The 14,044-nt window shown below is 43.1% G+C and overlaps 1 protein-coding gene across 1 annotated transcript in view; it reads left to right on the forward strand.

Annotated features, from left to right (window-relative positions):
- Positions 1 to 14,044, forward strand: part of TMEM260 (transmembrane protein 260) — a 645,490-nt gene that overhangs the window by 277,377 nt on the left and 354,069 nt on the right. The window contains exon 4 of the mRNA XM_086937970.1: positions 7,100 to 7,277. Coding sequence (XP_086794096.1) covers positions 7,100 to 7,277 — 178 coding nt within the window. The remainder of the gene's footprint in view (positions 1 to 7,099; positions 7,278 to 14,044) is intronic.

Genomic DNA, 14,044 nt, shown 5'->3' on the forward strand with positions numbered 1-14,044 from the left:
ACCGCCAGGCATCCATAATTGGACACCCGGTGCCCCTCCTGCCCACCATGGGCACGGCTTGAGACTCCATAAAAAACTTAATATAAGTCCTGCATATCTTTGACGGGCAGAACCTAGATGGAGCAGCCCATGGATGCCCCGAGTTTCCACTGCTACAGTTTAAATGTGCTTCTGATCAGCTCCCTGACTGAACATGTTCCTCTGTCTTCCAGCATCAGGACTTTTTGTAGTAGTTCACCGACAGAAAAACAAATGATGCAATGAAAACTCTTGTACCCATGGCATACTTGAGAATGCATGCTTGATGAAGATACAGTGGGAATAAGGGCAATCTTTCCACTACATATGTATGTGGAGCCAATATTTGCATTGGTAAGCATATGAAAACATAATGCATAAGCGTTGCTAACATAATACAAGAATGTATAGTTTACAGTTTGTTGCTAGTCTCAGAATATGAAACTAATCTGGCACAAGTTTTGGATTATATAGGTAATGAGGTCATAAATGATACATCAGTTGATAGATGACACATCGTACGTATGGCCATTTGAATTGAGGTTGTGAAATGCTCTCATCCCATTAAAAAGTAAGTCAGTCTAAGGCTGGAAATAGTAAAATGATACTGCAGGTCACTGGTGTCATTCACGCCGAACACTGTCTATTAAAATAGCAGACAGTTTAAAGTTGTGCAGATGGAGCACATGCTTTTGAAACAGTGCGGCGCTCCACATCTCGCCAATCAGCACAAGGACCAGGTTGGAGCATCCAATCAGTGGTCTGGACTGGGTGATAGACTTAGAAGTATATTGGGGAGGAAAGGAGGGAGGGCACTTGCATCATATAAAGCATGAAGTTACTAATGACAGGCACGTACTTTATAATGCCTTTGTAGATGATGGATGCTTATTGACAGACTTTCATATTAGTAATAGAGATGTTGGTGGTCTTATTTATGCACAGTTTTCCAGGACCTGGACTCTGATGAGTGCAGCGATTGACCGCCAGTCTCGGTTCGGTTCAAAATCTTTATTCGATTCATACAATGAATCATAAAAGTACAAAGTTAAAAAGCATGATACACAATTTAAAATGAACCACTATAGTTATACATTTAAAAGAAGTAATTGAAAGTTATTTTTTAAATGACCATTTGTCACTTATCAGAATATAAGAACAATTGATAGTGGGACCCACATTTTCTCCCCTACTATTAGCAAGTAATTTTACACACAATGTTAATTACAAATCATACAGCATATATACACATTCCCATGGCAGAATACAGGTCTATGGCGAAATTAACCGTAGTGTTTCCTAATCTGAAGTGATACTCTTATGAAGTTTAACATGGCACAGCAAACTTCAACAGATGATAGCGATAACAGATGGTCGTAACCTTCTTTATAAGTACATGGCTGCCGCCCCTTCAGGATGGGTTTAATAAATCTAATCCTTGGCTCCTGATAAAGAGAACAGAAGAGGACAAGGTGTATGGTGCTTTGGTTAACTCTGTTATTGCAAGGACAAGGGGGCAGCCTCTCACACCATCCCCCTTGTTTGGGGAAAAACAAACAAAAAATGAAGGATATCTAGCCTAAACCTTGTAAGATAAAACCGCCATTGCGTATTGGTTGTAAAAGTTAAATAGAACTGGTGCTGAGACTTGACATGAACAGTTACATCACCCAAGCATGGTGTGTTTAAAAATTTCCAATAACTTGCTTTTATTTGGGCTTTTATGTTTCGCTGGATTTTTTTCGGGTCATTATAAAGATGACCCAGACCTATCTTGTGCAACATGTTACTGACATATGACAACCAAGGGATCTGCTTTGCATTGTCTAGGGTCATACAGTTATGAAGAATTTCTTTGGTGAGCTGGAGCTCATTGGATAACCATATTTTTCCCCACAATAATAGGGGCGACAGACGAACAATATCAGTCACATTGGTCATACCCATTTCGCTGTGGCAAAAACTGTTTGACGAGCCAGATGGGATTGATAAAACCCGCTTTAGGAATTTATTTTCCATCACCTGTATTACAGCGGGGTTTTCAGTCCCCCATACCCCAGCCCCGTAAGTGGCCACAGATAAACATTTTGATATATAGAGGGTTTTGAGGTGCGCAACGCGTTTCTGGCCTAACTTACTGCAAAAACGGAAGAGGCCCTCTGTGGACCGGCTGGCACTCTGAGCTCGGGCCTTCATTAATGGGGCCCAACTTAGTTTATTATTAAACAGATTTCCAAGGTAATTAAAATTGTCCACCTTTTCAATGGTAAGGTTATTCACTACAAATTTCCTGATTTTCGACCCTTTTGGACCACAGACCATTATAAAGGATTTTGTAAAATTAACCTCCAGGTCAAGGTCCAGCATGAAGGTATAAAAAGCGTCTAGACACACCTGCATCCTATTTCCTGTAAGAGTCATTAAAACAGTATCATCTGCATAAGAGAGCATAGGAATGCTTTTACCATTTACTTTTGGGAAATCGCAACAGTGGTCCAGCAAGTACTTTTCTAATCCGTTTGTGTATACTAAAAACAGAAAAGGTGCCAAAATGCATCCTTGACGCACCCCCTCGGTTGATGGAATGGAATTTGTCATTTCCCCTCCAGGTCCAAACCTTATGGACACGGTTGTGGCTGCGTGTAGTCTACGGAGTAGTGTGACCAGGGGTTCCTCAAAGCTCATGTCATTTATCATCTGCCACAGCTTATTTCTGCAAACAGTGTCAAAGGCACTTGACAAGTCCATGAAGGCAAGGTGTATTGCAGACTTCCTTGCCTTCATGTACTTGCCAATAATTAGTGCCAAATTCAGACACTGCTCAACTGTGCCCTTTCCTCTCCTGAAACCGTACTGGGAATTCAAAATTAGGCTAACAGAATCTGCCCATGTCTCTAGTCTGGCCAAAACCACCCTTCCCAGTATTTTACATGATGCATCTATTAAGGATATAGGGCGGTAGCATCGGGGATCACACCTATCGCCCTTCTTAAAAATCGGCACCACCACTGCCTCCTTCCAGGACACAGGAATACATCCAACAACAGCAGCCTTAAACACATTTAATAACAGAGGAGCCCATACCTCAATGTTTTTTGGTTTTTTTTTTGTTCCTCATCTCAACCATGGCTGAACCATCAGAGCCGTGGGCTCGAAAGAGTGTGACTTGGAAGACTAAAATGCTGTCTCAGTACATGACTGGTAGGGGTCGGTCGTTTAAGAGGGAGCGCCAAGACCCTACAGCTAGATTAGCCCATACCTCAATGTTGTCTTTAAAAAAGTCCAAAGGGACAGCGTCAGGGCCTGGGGCTTTTAATGATATGCCATTCCTTAAAGCTTCCTGAACCTCTTCCAATGTAAACGAAGAGCTAAGGGCCAAAGCTGTAGATGGAATCACCAAATCCCCTGTATTATCCAGTATTTCCACAATTTGTAGGGATTTTGGATTAAAAATTTTGCCATAATGGGATTCCCATGATTAACTAGTGACCTGCATCACTATGGTTTCCTTGGCATCACTCTTGAATAAGGGGCGGTTTAATACCTCCCAGAAGAGCCTGCTATCTTTTAGCTCAGAGGCCTTCTCTAGATCTTCCCAGGCACGGTTTTCTAAGTCCTGCTTCCTCTTTGCAATAGCCTCCTTATAGGCCCTTCTACTTGTTCTTATCAGTTCTCTGTTCCTTGGTTTTTGTTGTAGGGCCACTCTTAAGGATTTATGTGAGGCGGAGCACACAGAATCGAACCATCTAAAACCCCTTTGACCCTTTAGACTTTCTCTCCCCGCTGGTTTTCTAAGGTGCTCAGCCACATACCCACATAGTTTTTCGAAACTCTCAATGACCTTTTCAGGATCAGATACCGGGAGTAAACACGATTCAATTTCGGTTTTACAGGTGTTAAGAATCTCTGCCTCTAGGCCAGCCGCATCTATTTTCCCCCACTTCAGGGTGATGCCCTGATTCTTGTTATATTTTATGGGATGTTCCCAAACCGGCAGTTTTTTACTTGCAGGGATACACAAAGACAGCATTAAAGGATTATGGTCACTTGCAGCATTTGCTACTACCTCAAGCCTGTTAACATATTGGAGAAAACTGCTAGACACAAATACAAAATCAATGGTGCTCATCACACCTCTTGTTCCCTGAAAGGTTGGTATTGGATGCGAAGTTGAGGCAACCCAGGGTTCAACTGATGACGACCGGGAGCCGTCATCAGCAATGAAGGGGTTAAAGACTATCACTTTTAATAAATACATAACCAACGCATGAAGTGGCATCTTAATTGCTTGTTTATTTTCTCAATGAATAGATCACTTGTTCCTTTCCAACCTAAGTTTACTCACCAGATGGGACTATTAGGTACTAAAAATAGCTCAAAATCCAAAAACTAAAACCGGGAGCAATTTTACCCTGTAGCAAAATCTATGCATTAAGTGAGGCAGGGAATAAATCCCTTAAAACATTCTTGAAGATGTATTTAGAAAATGGGTTTATTCGTCCTTCATAGTCACCAGTATTGCCCCCTTTGTTCTTCAATCCCAAGTCTTTCCCCTCTGTCCTTGAAGCACTGGCATATATGTCAAGATTAACAGAGACCCACAAAGAATTGGCTGTTGCAAGTCATAGTTTGGGGAATGCTATCCTAGATCACACATCTCTGGAGAGATCTCCATTTGAAGCTGAGGTCAGGAGTCCGTTGTCCACAGTTCAGGAGATATTACTAGTTGAAGCCTCAGTCCTCGTCAACAGTTCAGATGCTAGTGGATCCCCAGGTGCCTGTTGTATCCAAAACCGTGGTTGGCCCCAATGGAAAATGTGTACTTTGATTAGCATATTCTAACACACAGACCAAAGCCACTACTCCCATCTAAGGAACACCTAGGTTGAACTGGCTCCCTACACAGTCACTGGTCCCACTTAGGGAGTCCAGAGGATCCAGGACCTGGACTTTGATGAGTGCAGCGATTGACCGCCAGGCATCCATAATTGGACACCCGGTGCCCCTCCTGCCCACCATGGGCACGGCTTGAGACTCCATAAAAAACTTAATATAAGTCCTGCATATCTTTGACGGGCAGAACCTAGATGGAGCAGCCCATGGATGCCCCGAGTTTCCACTGCTACAGTTTAAATGTGCTTCTGATCAGCTCCCTGACTGAACATGTTCCTCTGTCTTCCAGCATCAGGACTTTTTGTAGTAGTTCACCGACAGAAAAACAAATGATGCAATGAAAACTCTTGTACCCATGGCATACTTGAGAATGCATGCTTGATGAAGATACAGTGGGAATAAGGGCAATCTTTCCACTACATATGTATGTGGAGCCAATATTTGCATTGGTAAGCATATGAAAACATAATGCATAAGCGTTGCTAACATAATACAAGAATGTATAGTTTACAGTTTGTTGCTAGTCTCAGAATATGAAACTAATCTGGCACAAGTTTTGGATTATATAGGTAATGAGGTCATAAATGATACATCAGTTGATAGATGACACATCGTACGTATGGCCATTTGAATTGAGGTTGTGAAATGCTCTCATCCCATTAAAAAGTAAGTCAGTCTAAGGCTGGAAATAGTAAAATGATACTGCAGGTCACTGGTGTCATTCACGCCGAACACTGTCTATTAAAATAGCAGACAGTTTAAAGTTGTGCAGATGGAGCACATGCTTTTGAAACAGTGCGGCGCTCCACATCTCGCCAATCAGCACAAGGACCAGGTTGGAGCATCCAATCAGTGGTCTGGACTGGGTGATAGACTTAGAAGTATATTGGGGAGGAAAGGAGGGAGGGCACTTGCATCATATAAAGCATGAAGTTACTAATGACAGGCACGTACTTTATAATGCCTTTGTAGATGATGGATGCTTATTGACAGACTTTCATATTAGTAATAGAGATGTTGGTGGTCTTATTTATGCACAGTTTTCCCCCTTACGAGTGTTAAGCTATACAAGTTTACCCTTGTCATCTTTCTTTTTTTGGTTCACAAAATGAAATGCAATCTAAAATTAATTCAATCTATCATGATAATGTGATGGGCATAATGTTCACTTCAGGTACTGCCACGAGGTATCTTTTTTCCTAGTTACTGTTATGGAAGAGTATGGATTCTGTTAAGGAGATACTCTGATGGTCACTATGCCACCCTTATGTTATGTTATGATTTCCTGTAATACTTAATTAATACACTATTGATGATGCCCGATTTTGCAATACTTTTGGTCATGACCCAGACTTCTGCGGTCCATGTTGTGTATATTGTGCTGTGGTAAGAGTCCAGGTACATCTAAAATCACTGGACATAAATGTGTAACTCATTTTTTTGCGGTTCCCCAATGAGAAGACGAGAATGACGCCATCACCTCCACAAAGATTCTGCTGCCTGAACGCATGGAACAGAGTACCGGTTGAGGCTGCTGAACACTTTGTAGTTATTTTTTATGACAAGTCTCATTGTTTATGGGTGATATAGTTGTTCAGTGTTTCAGGATTTGCTGCTGAACTTTGGCAATTAATGTGTGTTCGTTAAATTGAATTCTTTCTTCATGCCCTTGATGGAGTCGAACCTTTCTCGCTGGATTTACCAGGCAGAGGCGTAGCGAAGGCCCCTGCGGTACAAGCCCCCCCCCCCCCCCCCAAACCTTCGGGAGAGCTCAACCCTTCAGAGGGCCCCCATTTAGCAGCCTAAAGCCTGTGGGGTAAAGGAGACTGAGGGCCAGGCCACTCTTCACAGTCTGGAGGCGAACCCTTCATTTTGCGTTACGTCACTGTTACCAGAAAAATCTACATTCTGTTTGTTCCCGTTCAGTCATTCTTGGCGTTCTAGCGCCCACTGTGCACGAGAATATCTGTGTAGAGTCAGTGGAGTGCTCGGCGGCATGCTGCTGCGTCAGTGGTAACTAGACTTTCAAGTCAATATGTTTATGTGGTAAATAATGTGCAACTCATCCGATGGTCGATATGTGTACTTGGAGGCAATTATATATGATTTCTGATGCTATGCAAAAGAGAAACCGTAAAGTAGGCCGTTTTTGGCTGAAAATAAGATTTTATGTTATCTGTATTCGCAGGCTCTCTGGCTCGTGTGCTGCAGGAATCCTTGCTGCGGGGATGTTTTCGTTTTCTCGCCTCACATGGCAGTGGTCCATTGCAGCGGAGGTTTTCAGCCTCAACAATCTGTTTGTTGGGGTGCTGATGGCACTTGCTGTACAGTTCGATGAAGCAAGGAGTGCAAAAGAGAGATCAAAGGTAATTGGCGTCGGTGGAACCACTGTAAATGTGTTTTCTTGATCAGTTCTCATCTTGCCTTCCTTGATTTGTAAAATCAAATAATAAAACCTGAAATAAATCTGGAGGCTTTTTTCACACAAAAAAATCGTACCATATTTTAAAGACTGATATAGCAAAATTACCTACTTGGTCCTGTGCTTAAACACAAACTGTCACATTTCCTGCGAATGCTGTCAAATATCTAATTTGCAGTTTAAAAAAATATTTTGAGCATGATTTAGTTCATAGTCCAGTATCATTATTTAATTATTTAATTTAGTACAATATTTTCTTTTACCCCCGCAAACGGAACATGCATTCCTTACACATGTTAGTTCTGCTACCATCATTTGTGTAACACATTTCTGCCACGAGTGTAGCCCTATATCTATCTATAGTGCTCTTAACAATCCGCCATGTGCCTTTTAGGACTTTCACAATGTCTGGAGTTAAGACTCAAGTTGGTCTGGTGTGTTGTCTGGTCTGTGGATTTTCTCTGTAGTGCATCGTTATGGGGCATTTATAGTATGTGATCAATTGCTTTGGATTGGGCGACGGAGATGTTGGACGTTTCGCCTTATATTGGTGAGCAAGTGAGATTGGTTATTCGTTGTCCAAAGGTCTGTGTCCCGCTTTGTTGTTAGGTACTATGCAGCTTTGTTGCTATAGTGTTTAATTGAGTGTGTGCATCGGCTGTCTATGTTCCTGTGAATTGCGAGCTTTAAATTGTCTTGAGTGGGGTTTGGTCGGATGCATTTCAAACCAACAGAATGACTGACCGGTGGATGTGCCACGCATGTACGGAATCTCGGAGTGTTGGTGTTTGTTTCTGTTATGTGTTTGTGGCTTGCATCATGGTACTGTTGGAGAACACTGTATTGACAGCTATGTAGCGCTGGTGCTTTGATGTGTGCAGGAGGTTATGGAAAGCACTTTCTTACCTATTGTGTTGCGTTGTCTCTGGGAATGATGGTTGTGATAAAGGTGTAGAAGCTTTGTTCTTCCAGAAGCATTGTTTTTACATGCATTGTTTCGGAGCTATGACGTGCAAGTGGGGAGCTGAGAAGGTCTGCCTAACCTATTCTGTTTGGAACGTTGAGCCTTGTCTACATTTGTGGATTGCTTAGCCGAGCCTGCATCCAGCAACAGAGAAGAGAACCAGATTCCAAGAGACCCAGCTTTCTTTGAAAAGTGAATCCACATTGGTTGGAGAAAAAGTCATTGTTAGAAAACTTGCAGCAGGAGTATCGTATGCAAAAGAGTACTTGTTCATTTTTTGCACCCAAATCTCACGCTTCTCTCCACAGTGCTAACGTATTGCCTTCAGCTAAGGTCCTCAGTGTTCAATGGGTTTGTCTTTAGTGAATTGAATTTAGTGACACGGATTCACAAATCTAAAACTATTATATGTGCGCCTTATATTGCATTTTGAGTAAAGTGCAGGCCCTTGAGGGATTCACAGAAGATTGCAGGTCTCCTCATGGAAATATCTTAAAGATGTAGATTGGCAAAAATACTCTTGCTGCTCCGTACTGAATTATGTAGCTCGTCAACTGCCCTTACAATATCCTTCAAAGACGGAGTTATGTACCATTTATAGAGAAAAATATACTTTTTTTCAAATTGATAAATTGCGTGCGCAACCTTGTAGTGTGTGATGATAGCAAAGCCTTCATACAAGGCTGCATGATTGCCTATTCCTAGGTTAGCACAGAGAGGAAAGGTGCAGCCAATTGGCATACAAGTAGTTTGTCAGTACTTGTCACGGACTACGAAAGACCAGTTTTTCAGAATGATTCTAGTCCGGGTTAGATGTCTTCACTATTGCTAAAATTCAGCACCTGCACCAGGAAACTATTACCAATTTTATTTTAAACTCAGTTTTGTTAGATTCTTGAGGAAAAAATCTAAATAAACAGTAAGATCTTTACTACCATGTCTCAAGAAAAAGCCTTAACCATGAAATCAAGCCTATAAACTATGCAAGCGAGTGTAACGTTCTGGAGAGATATACATACCCACAAAGAGTACTCAGCTTTAAAATGACCATTGATCAGGGGATGGGACGCCTCCTGACTTCCTTTATGTTGTCTCCAGAATTAGCTAAATTGAAGTTATTTATGGATTATCAAGGTATTAAACCTTTCTTTGATATCTTCAAAGAACCTCTAAAATAGCCTTGGTGTTGAATTTGTAGATTTGAGGTTCTTTAAGGAGGTGAATATTTGCTTTGACATGTTTAAGAATTTGGTATAAAGTGAAAACATTCCCTGGCATCCAATCTCTTGTAAAATGTAAATGTAAATTGACACTTTTATAGCGCACTACTCACCCACAAGGGTCTCAAGGCGCTTGTACGAATACCGCTGTGGAACCCATCCTGGCTTTCCCTGTGAGGCGTCCACTCCTGGGCACCCCCAGGGTGGGGGCCAGGCATCCTTAGTGTTGTGGGGGACGTTGTGGAGATTAACCCTTTCGATGCTGATGACGAGCTGGGTTCGTCATGGTGCACAGTGGTCGTGTGCTGATGACGAGCCCAGCTCGTCATAAAAGAATGAAAATAGCAATTTCCAGCACAGGAGGGGAATTGCCTTAGCAGCGAAGGTGTTAAGCAAGCTATTGCCCAGGGTTGCAGAGTGGGACTCCATGATTGGAATAGGCACCGAGGCGAGAATTATCAGGTCCATAGAATTTTGAGCCCAAGACCCGCCGAGGCGGGGAATTGAACCCTGGTCCCGGGCTAGACCTCTGCATCAGGGTCTGCCGCTCTAATCATTCAATCTATTCATGAGCCTGACAGACAGTCCAGCCGCATACACCAGGATCACTCAAAAATCAGCTTCAACAATAGACCTCACCTTCACGGATCATGAGCTTTTCCCATCTATCACGAATGTTCAAATATTTGACAGGACCGAAAGCGACCACCAACCGCAATCGTTCACGTTACTAAGTAACATAGATAACCCTGTGCCAGCCAGAGTATTATCCCACCAAACGCAATGCTTCAATTTAAAACGTCTGGCATGGAAAACAGATTAGATCAACGATATCATGGGGACATGCACCCACCTCTTTGAAAGATTTCAAACAGAACCCATAAACACTCAAGCATGGGCGCGCTTCACCCTAGAATTAAATCAAAACATTTCCAAGCAGGCCATAGGAAAAAAGTAAAAAGACACCAAGGGGCTGATTGGTTCACAAAAAAACTCAGACTCAAAAAACAACAATTGAACAAATACCTTAAAAGACTACGCACCCAGTGCTCTGCCCCCTCCCAGGACCTCTTGCAACTAATTACCAAAGCCAGAAAAGACCTAAAAAAAGACATTAAGGCAGCAAAGAAAGCGTTCCAAGAACAACTCTGGGCCAAACTCCACCATTCCACCAAACAAAGGGACTCTAGGCTCTTCTGGGAAATAATCAACCACCAGTTAGCAAACGGCAAGAACCGGCATTACAATTCTGACATCATGGATGACTCCTGGAGAGCCCACATCGATTACTTATATAATGATATGTCAATGGTCTGTCCGGCAACTCATGGTTCAGAACCAGGCGTGAAGCCAATTGTAGCAGGCCGCGTCAAAATCACCCCCAACCCTGAAGCATCAGAATATTCTCCGCAAATCCGGACGGAGCAAGTTTTAAAAATCATTAAAAAACTGAGACCCGAGGGAGCTCCAGGACCCAACTTGTTGCCAAACGCCCTGTTCCGGCATAATTCTTCATTCTGGTCCGAACTCCTCACGCCACTTTTTTCTTCTATCCTTGCATCCTGTACCATCCCAGACTCCTGGAGGGGCAGTATTTTAAACCCAATATATAAGTCGGGTGCCCGTTCTGACCCCTCAAACTACCATCTGATAGCCTTATTCGATGTGGAGGCAAAAATGTATGCATCAAACTTGTTGGCTGACTTGGAGGACTGGGTCAGAAGAAGTAACCTCATTCCCTACACCCAAACAGGATTCAGGGCAGGGATGGGCACACTCACAAACATCTCCACGGTCAGCCTGCTAGCTAACCAAGCTCTTGCAAAATCTAGGCCTTTGTACGCATGCTTCATAGACCTTAAAGCAGCCTTCGACAAAGTCCCGGGAGCCAGGCTATGGGTAAAAATGCACAACTGGGGTGTCCCAACCAAACTCTTGGACGCCATAAAAAACTTTTATTCCCAGATGTAGGTTCAGGTCAGGAAAGGTGACGGGAACAGCAGAACCAAAAAGTTCCAATCCCTTAATGGGTTAAAACAAGGGTGTGTGCTGGCACCCTGCCTCTTTAACATCTACATTGCCGACCTTAATAATCAACTACAGTCAATTCAATCTGACCCCCCAAAACTGGGCAACGTCCCCACACCCAGTCTACAATATGCGGACAACATTGTGCACCTTGCTCAAACACCTGTAGGTCTGCAGCGACTCATCACCAAATAAGGAGCTTACACCACCATGGCCCAATTAACCATCAACCACCAAAAAACAAAAGTGATGTGTTTTGCCAGACGACTTAAAATAAAGGCTCACCGCAAATTCATCTGGTACCTGAATGGGTATCCTCTGTCCCCAGTAGACTCATACAAATATCTAGGTTTCCTAATAGACCGTAACCTCAACTTCAAATTACAATTGAGACAAGGCCGTACCAGAGCTAAACAACTGCAGTTTACCTTCAGAGTCTTAAAGAAAAACCTCACAGGGTGTTCTACAGCTCATTTGCTTAAAGCCATTTCAGCAAAATTCCTACCCTCGATCTCATACGGCTCGGAAATCCTAAACCTGAAAGACGCCATCTCCCTAAACTCTGCACAATCAACCTTCTTTAAGGACCTGTTCTCAATCCACCGACATATTTCACAATCCCAAATTCGTCTTGAGTATGGTCTAAGAAACCAGACTCCCGACAGACAAGGGCCATTAGCCAAATACTACTGGAGAATGAGGGATGCAGAGGACAACACCCTTGCACATCACTGCTGGGAGGAAATCGAAATCCAAGCCAGGCTAAGTAACTCAACGTTCAGTGTTCTGAAGGACTCCATTGCAGCTAGAGGAGGCCTGGCTCACCCTCCCCACCTACTCCAGTTTAAAAACCGTAGTGAATAAGGCAATCAAAAGGACCTCCTTATTAATGGGCAAAACAGCTGTCTCAAAAAAAAAACACGAAAAAAAACACGCTTGGGCCGTGATTCAAGGCTGTCAGCGGCTGAAACCTCAACCATACCTGCTAGACCACTTTTCCCAGGAGAAAAAGCACTACCTAACGCTACTGCGGCTGGGGCCATTTCCATCAAAAGACCTGACACCAAAATGGAAATACCCCTGGCAATCCAAGGAATGTCGCTTATGCGGAGGATGGGACGAGCCTTTTCTACAGTTACTATGCATCTGCCCTTCCCTGGCAGAGACCCGAAGAACGGTCCTCCGGGAAGCCTTTAGGAAGGAACAAATATGTTTATGTAGAGCAGCCGTCATCCAATGCCTCGGAGGGCTATCAATCTAACTGTCCTGTAGAGCAATAAAATTCCTCAAAACCGCAGCAACAGAACTGGAAAAAAAGGAAATCATTAACTAATTTAATAAGTTCCAGCACACCCACTAACGGCATTGTCTATTTGTTTTAAACTCTCCTGTTTTTAACTTCAAAATGTACATTTCAAGAATGGTGTTTCCCCACCCTTTTATGATTTTTTAAATGAAATCAAATAAAAGTATTCATTCATTCAGTCTTCATGTTACACTACCGTTTTAGGACACGTCATTTGTACCAAAGTTTTTTCAGCTCTCCAGAATGTGGAAATATTCCACTCAAATTTATGCTCTACTGCATTTACTAGACAGAATTTTTCAAATCTCTTCAAATGGGCAACTTTTGGAAGGCTGACCTTTGTAAGGCTAACTTTTAGGGGCTATCTTGGCAGGCACATCTGTTCATGTTAGAACTATCCCAACTTGAAGTATCACAGATATTTTGAACATTAGAGATGTTTTTTAGACATTGCCAGGATGACCCATTCAAATTAGCAATAAAGATTGTCCAATTAGCAAATAGCAATTAGATCTGGGACGAAGCTGCTGACCTTCTTTATTTAAAACACTTGGTATCCCTATAGTGGCCAAATCTGATGGGGAATTAGGGCACCCTTTATGATTTCCATCATAACATAAAGAAAATCCACAAATACCTTAAACAGGAGGAGGTAGCTTGTCTCGGGTGAGGTCTGTCAGATGTGAATACGTTGCAAATGTTTGCTTGCTTTCAGGTGCATAGGTTTTGGACAGGAGCCTTCTCCAATACCAACTATATTCCTTGCAACTAGGATATGTAACCCCTTCACTGCGGCGGCTATTCCGCCGCAGTGCTAAGGGGGAGGGGGGGCGGCGCGGTGCTCCCGTGCTCGTGACGAAACCGCTCTGTCACGAGCCTCGGATGGGCTGTGCTTGTGACGGAACGGTTCCGTCACGGCCCCGCCCGCCTAATAGAATGTCCAGCGCAGGCGTGGAATTGGCGCCGCGCAGGCGCGGCGAGCGGGCCGTGACGGAACCGTTCCGTCACCAGCACAGCCCACCCGAGGCTCGTGACGGAACAGTTTTGTCACGAGCACACAAGGGGTTAAGTAGTATTCTTCAATTTACAAAAGCAATTAACACTGAATTGACGTTTGTCAGTGTAGATTGGTCATCTTTGTATGACCAGGACATGGAAAAATAATCTCCCTCTTTCACTTATGGAATGGAAGA

Source organism: Lissotriton vulgaris, chromosome 9, assembly GCF_964263255.1.
Source record: "Lissotriton vulgaris chromosome 9, aLisVul1.2, whole genome shotgun sequence".
Taxonomy (NCBI): Eukaryota; Metazoa; Chordata; class Amphibia; order Caudata; family Salamandridae; genus Lissotriton; species Lissotriton vulgaris.